Source organism: Arctopsyche grandis, chromosome 8 (genome assembly GCF_051622035.1).
Source record: "Arctopsyche grandis isolate Sample6627 chromosome 8, ASM5162203v2, whole genome shotgun sequence".
Taxonomy (NCBI): Eukaryota; Metazoa; Arthropoda; class Insecta; order Trichoptera; family Hydropsychidae; genus Arctopsyche; species Arctopsyche grandis.
Window position 1 is genome coordinate 5,274,296 of NC_135362.1, and position 7,399 is coordinate 5,281,694.

Consider the following 7,399-nt stretch of genomic DNA (forward strand, 5'->3'; position numbering starts at 1 on the left):
GATGGACTTTTCGGCTGCCAGATGTTCCGTTATAGAGATTTTAGTGACTTTGTGACGAGTAATCACTAGAGCCCGGAATCTGAAGGGGCTGTTTATTGTTCAAAGATTGTAAATGCATTGTTAAAGGTTTGCCGAACCTTTTTTACAAAGCATTTACAACAATTGAACAATAGGCGGCACGTTTCCAGCCCCTTCAGATTCCGACCTCTAGTAATCACTGAACCCATATTAACATATATCTTCGAAGATTAAGCCGAAGGAAAATATTTTTTTTTGAAATTGGATGGAAAAGACTTCGATAATGGTTTGATGTAGTTTATTGAAATGTAAAATTTGCACGTGGTGGTTCAGCGGAGCGTACGGAACACAAGTTGTCCGTACGCCGTCTGCTCGAACTCTGTCGACCGTCGCGTATTTCCGCTTGGGCCGACACTAATGCCAACTTGTCAATAATGCCAATCGACAATCAGTTAATAAGACTGTTTGCCACACGTCATTACAAAAGTCGGAACATAGTCCCACATAGGAAAACTGTTGAACAATACAGTTATTCTACAGAGTTACAGCATTACTGACGAGTCGTTTACAATAAATCATAGCTCTTAAAATAATTAAATAGAGGGTGAATAATGAAACCTTTGCCTCATCCAGTGTGAGGATAAAATCAATTTATTGGTTCAGTAATATTTCAACTTATAGGTATACCTCTGGTGAATGTTGTTTCTATTTACATTAAAATTTTTGAAATCTCCTTTGAAGCTGTGAATAAGCATTACAAGATAAGTTTACTTTAAAGAAGAGAGAGTGGACTGTATATGGTTTAAAACTTAAGCATTCCTCATCTTGATGTTAACTTAGACAATACAATGTTGACACTGTTACAGTTGTCAAGACAGATCAGCTATTACCGATCAACTAAACTTGATTAGTGAGTGTAATGCTCCTAAGTTAACTTGATTTCATCAACAAGTAGCACAAACATTGCTAAATTAAAAGTAAATTGGAAAGTCATTCATTCATTCCTACAAGCAGGAAATGAAGGCGAACTATGATTATAGATGTCTCTACGTTAAACATCGAAATGTTCAGTATTATAATATTTACTTATTCTATGATTCACATAAATACTATAAACAGTAAGAGTTAACTTATGTTTTCATAACAAGAAACATAAGACCTGCGGATGACTCCCGGCAGGTTATAATTAAGTAGACATGAAATAATTTAAGATGCTCCATTAAGTGTGGCTTGGAGACTAACATTAACAAATCATGAATCTAATTTTAACTGTCAAATTTAAACAGTTTATTTTAAACTCGGATATAATCCTTCCGAGTGATGACATGAGACAAGTCTTATATTATAAAGACAAAATGATTAGATTAAATTCGGAGATATATACTGCCGAATGTTAAAATGAAAATAGCTTAAATTATACACACAACACAATTAAAGTGAATTACGGAGTACTACTATTAACATTGAATGATTTAAACTCATGATTACATCTAATAAGTAATATGAGTTGGGGGTAGTGTCTTCGGGTTAAACTAAGCTACCGAAGTTGACGGAATTGAAGCTGCTGTTTCTCCTCCCTCTTGCTGATCTTCCTTCCTGTCAAGTGGTCCTTGTGGTAGAATCGGCAATGGCGCCACTAGATGACTGGACCGACGAAACTCTCCGCTGGCAGTAAAGACGTCGACGACTCGAACTCTGCCATCTGGTCCGGGATACAATTTAGTGACTCGACCCAAGACCCATCGGGTTGGCAGCATGTGTTCCTCCTTTAACAGGACCATTTGACCCACACTCAGATTGTTGCTCGAGTCCTTCTTCCATTTGTGTCGTAACTGCAAAGAATGTAAATATTCCGCCGACCAACGTTTCCAAAATGCTGCTGTGGTCAATTGTATCTGAAGCAGATTGGCATGGACATTAGTGTTATATTTAACCTCCATTGGAAGAGCGAGTAAGGATCTGCCAATTAAGAAATGTCCAGGTGTGAGGGGTAAAAGGTCTAGTGGATCCGAAGACAAGGGACTAAGAGGACGGGAATTCATGCAAGCTTCTATTTGAGTCAATACCGTACAAAATGATTCGAAATTTAAGGTGGTGGCCTTTAACACCTTGTTTAAATGAATCTTCATGGATTTAACCGCTGCTTCCCACAGCCCTCCCATGTGAGGCGCCCTTGGCGGGTTAAACTTCCAACGAATCCCTTCGGAGGCTACATACCGTAGTAGCTTCTCCTCATGAGGACGTTCGTAAATTAATTTTACTAAATTAACGAGTTCACGACTTGCACCGACAAAATTAGTAGCATTGTCGGAATATATCGTATTGGGCCTGCCACGTCTGGCTACGAATCTTCTTAAACAATTTAAGAAATTTGAACTCGTTAAGTCTCCGACAAGTTCCAAGTGAACTGCCTTACTGGAAAAACACACAAAGACACAAACGTAACCCTTAATTATCTTAGAATTCTTATTGCAACCACTCTTCACAGGAAAAGGTCCTGCGAAATCTATCCCCACATGACTGAAAGGAAAATTCGCAGTGGTACGTTCAAGCGGGAGTAATCCCATTAATCTATTGTGTGACAGTGGTTTATTTCTGAAACAAATGACACATGAACGCACCACTCCTTTGACCGTATTATGTCCGGCCAATGGCCAATAGGTCTGCCGCAATAACGACAGTAAGGCTTGAGTACCCAAGTGAATATATTTCAAGTGCGCATCTCGGACAATCATGTGTGTAAGTTTATGCTTATTTGACAAGATAATGGGTGACGTTGATAGAGTTGTTCCCAGAGGAAGTCTACTTCCAACACAAATTAAATTCTCGTGGAATAGAGGGGACAATTTAGCTAATTTACTGCTACTGGGAATTGGATGTCCCTTGCTCAGCAAACGATATTCCAATGGAAATGATTCCATTTGCGATAACCTTATCAAATTATTTAAAGCATCTTTTAATTCTAAAGCGGACGGTTCGTTATTTTCTTTAACGTTTAATTGTTTATTCCTTAGTGGCCGACGAACATATGATAAAACTCGAAGGAGTCTTGGAAGATGAGAATGTTTATCTATCCAATTATTTTCCCTCACAAGGGTAGCGTTAGTGACTACCCTTCTCTCTGGAAGATCTATTGTGATCTCAGGAGGTCTTCGAGGCCATCGTGATTCGTCTAATTTCAACCAACTAGGGCCGTCCCACCATAACGAATTATGATTTAATTGTACATTTTTGTTTTTCTCTGCTATTTGAATCTGTCGGTACATCTGCTTAATATCCGCAGTAATCACGTATTTATGGAGTCGAAAGTTGAGTAGTAAACTTAACAAATCTGATTGGACACTAGGTCCCACCATCAAAATATTATTTAGTGAGATATTAGACGTTGTCTTTGCGGACGCATCAAAAACTACACGATATTTAGTGGTAAGGCTAGACTCCTTAACCACGACGTGATGAGGTAAATAACAATGAACCTCATGTGCCTCCGGAGGTTCACACTCTGACATATGTCCTAAATTTATGTACTCTTCTAAAACTTTATTGTATTCCATTTTTAAATTATTATTGGCTAAAAAACGTCTTTCCAAAGTTTTGTGTCTTTTCTCCGCAATGTGCAATGAACTTCCTAATACTACCGGGGAATTTTTATATGGTAAAGCTACACAAAATCTACCGTTTTTATCTCGTGATGTGTGTGCTTGGAAATGTTCCTCACATCTTTTCTCCTCAAGAGATTGATGTTTTACCATAGGAACCTGGTCGATCATCCAAAAGTTTTGAATGTGACTGTCTAATTGACTTAAGCCTATGTGGCTCTTCCCTGGAGCATTATTTACTTCGGGATATGGACCAACTATTGTCCATCCGAATTCGGTATCCTTTAAGATAGGCATACCTTTTCCTAACTGGATGGTTCCTGCTTTCATAGCATGAACGCAAATCTCGGCGCCGAGCAATAAATCGATTGGCGTCGGTTTATTCCAAAGGGGATCTGATAACTTGATTCCCGCTGGTATTGAAATTAACTGTTGATCCAGTTTCACAGTTGGAATTTCGCCAGTAATTTCTGGTAATACCAAACACAACACTTTGGTTGAGTAATTAGTGGTTGAAGACCTTATGGTCACCTTGGTGATGTGACGAATGCTACTTTCTTGATTAGCGATACCTACAATTTTTTGAGAGATTTTCTCTAATTTGAAGTTATTCTTCTTAGCGAAAGATGTGGTAACATAGTTGACTTGTGAGCCGGAATCTAATAATGTGCGACCCTTAACGACCGTTCCATTGGACGTTATAATGTCTACTTGTACCGTGGGTAAAATTATCTCCCTTTGAGAGAAATGAGTAGAATGAGCATTAATTGACTTCCTTCCCGTATTATTGGAACTAAATGTATCGTCCTGATGCAACAAAGTGTGATGGTTTTGTTTGCACCTTAAGCAATTATAGTTAGACTTGCAATTTGTTATCTTATGCGATGAATTTAAACATTTAAAACACATGTTATTAGATTTAACGAATTCATTTCTTTCCAAACTGGATTTTGCTTTGAATTTATCACATTTGCCTATGAAATGATTATTTCGACAAAATGCACATGCGTTTACCTTACTTGATGGGTTTTTATTCGCGACATGAGTTCTCCTGATTCGTTGACGGTTATGAGGGAATTCTTTCACCGTAATTACAGATGCAGTAGATTGTAATACGTTACATCTATTCTGCAGAAACGTTTCTAACTTCTCGTACGGTGGCATTTCTCTGTCAACCAGAGATGTTTCCCAGTCCTTTAATAAACTAAATGGTAATTTCCTTAGAACTAAACATGTTACCCATGGATCTAAAATTTCTCTCGCGTAACCCAATGATTCAATGTTTTTAATACACACCGTTACCTTATTTAATAGATCTCTCAATTCGATATGTGATTCCTTTGTGATTAATTTTAAGTCACAAAGTGAGTTGATCCTAGTTTTAAGATTAAGTCTTGGTAAATTGTATTGCTTGTCTAAAATACTCCACGTTATTTCATAATTGTCTGAGCTAATATCTAACCCTGATACAGCTGCTAAAGCGGGACCGAGTAATGATTGATGCAAATATAGTAATTTCGTGACATTCGAATATTCCGTTTTGTTTCCTATTATATTCTTAAAAGCTTGTTGAAACGATTTCCATTCAGATGGATCTCCCTGAAATGTGGGAATGGTTAACGTCGGTAACTTATCTCTAGCAAATTTAATTGTTGCTTGCTCTACCTTTAGTTTACTATCTTGAAAGGATTGGCAATCTAATGCTGCTTTAAGATTTTTAACTGTTATTGTAATTGCATCGTACTCTTCGTCTATTTTGGCCGCTTTCGGTATGTCTGTAAGGTTATCTAAATATTCGTAATGGAGTTTTCGGACATAATCGTATGCTTCTTTAATGGTTTGATACTGTCCTTCATCTAATTCGGAGGATTTATCTATTTTTCCTTTTAGTCTTTGTACCGCGCCTGAATACCTTAATTCTATTGACGTCATTATGACTTCTACTTTATTTTCCTTCGCTAATATTTCTATCGATTGAGTCTGACTTCGAGTCTGATGTATTCTAGAGCTTGACCTGTCTCTAATAGGTTCTACGTCCCTAGTTGGATTTCGACCTTTATGCGACTTGGAAGTCGAAGCTTCTATTTCCTCGTTTTCAGCACTTGACATTTGTTTCAGAAAGTTGCACTATTTCGTCTCATAAATACAGTTGTTCTCTACTATAGCTGTCAATTGAACTATTCGTAGAGATAAGGTAATAATATTCAATGATTAACCGTGAATCTTAATATTCTACTTTAACTATTATCACCAGAATCTATCCAACATATTTTGGAAGAAATTACAACCCTAAATTGGTGGGTGCTTGATTTAAACCACTTTGGGGCTACAAGTCTTGTGATTTATTTTAAATCACCACTGTTTCATCACACATTATGAAACAAAGAGATCTACCGATGTATGAATATGCCGGTATGTACTTGATTTAATCCACTTTGGGGCTACAAGTGTAATTCCACATTTATCGTGGAAGGGGGGGGGGGGGAGGGTGTTTCTACACACATTAAGAAACAAAGATCTACCGATATGAATATACCGGTATGTACTTGGTTTAAGCCACTTTGGGGCTACAAGTATAATTCCACATTTATCGTGGAAGGGGGGGGGGGGAGGGTGTTTCTACACACATTAAGAAACAAAGATCTACCGCTATGAATATACCGGTATGTACTTGGTTTAAGCCACTTTGGGGCTACAAGTATAATTCCACATTTATCGTGGAAGGGGGGGGGGGGGAGGGTGTTTCTACACACATTAAGAAACAAAGATCTACCGATATGAATATACCGGTATGTACTTGATTTAATCCACTTTGGGGCTACAAGTATAATTCTCCACGTGCTTTGCTAATTTTACACTACATCTGATTTTACACTTTTAATACGAAATTCGATGCGACCGATGAACCATTCCTTCGTAGCGCGATATTATTTTATACAATCGCGTTAATTAATTGTTATACTTTAAAACATATTTTAAAAACTGACCTACCCACATGATTGCCTTTTGAACAGATTGCCTGAGATTGAATACATTCACTTACTTGAATATCCTTTACGATGTTTATGTGATCGTTCCGATAATTTTGGATTACCTCTGTGTCCCATGCGTCTTTGTAGGTTATGTTTTTATTTATATATTTTCTGCGTCAATCACGCGGTCATGTACCTCTGTACATCAATCAATATATTGCTGAAATAGAAGCAAACATGTTATTAGTATTGGAAAGGTATGGATAGTAACAAAGGAACGATACCGATTTCTTAATTGACATCCATTTTTTCTCGACCACGTTTTTTCCTATTGGTTTGTCCGTTTGGTGTTGTGGCCTAGGTTACTGGTGTCCGGTTCGAAGTGACCATCATGGAAAAGACTTCGATAATGGTTTGATGTAGTTTATTGAAATGTAAAATTTGCACGTGGTGGGCCAGCGGAGCGTACGGAACACAAGCTGTCCGTACGCCTTCTGCTCGAACTCTGTCGACCGTCGCGTATTTCCGCTTGGGCCGACACTAATGCCAACTTGTCAATAATGCCAATCGACAATCAGTTAATAAGACTGTTTGCCACACGTCATTACAAAAGTCGGAACATTGGAGTCGAATTGTTTTGACGACCCCAGAGAGCCTTGATCAATAGAAATATTGTTCATATTGTTAACTATTTTCTCTGAACAATACTCGGACACTTGAAAGACTGAAGTGGAAATTAAGCAAACCAAATTCATAATAATTTATGTTGACACATCTGTGTACTTTCCACGGAATTGAATGGTTTTCGAG

At 37.8% G+C, this 7,399-nt stretch overlaps 1 protein-coding gene across 1 annotated transcript; it reads right to left on the reverse strand.

Moving 5' to 3' along the window:
- Window positions 1-305: 305 nt before the first annotated feature.
- On the reverse strand, window positions 306-7,125 carry LOC143916184 (uncharacterized). Its single transcript, XM_077437152.1, has 2 exons — window positions 1,953-7,125; window positions 306-1,850 (listed from the first exon to the last, which is right to left on the reverse strand). The coding sequence occupies exons 1-2, from the start codon at window positions 5,724-5,726 to the stop codon at window positions 1,551-1,553; spliced, it is 4,074 nt and encodes a 1,357-aa protein (XP_077293278.1). The 5' UTR covers window positions 5,727-7,125; the 3' UTR covers window positions 306-1,550.
- Between the last annotated feature and the right edge of the window lie 274 nt (window positions 7,126-7,399).

Excerpts from the sequence above, each read along its gene's own strand:
- LOC143916184 (XM_077437152.1), bottom strand. The coding sequence starts at position 5,726 with ATGTCAAGTGCTGAAAACGAGGAAATAGAAGCTTCGACTTCCAAGTCG. Across the intron at positions 1,851-1,952 it reads TACTCGCTCTTCCAATGGAG|TTACGACACAAATGGAAGAA; the intron begins GTTAAATATAAC and ends CATTCTTTGCAG.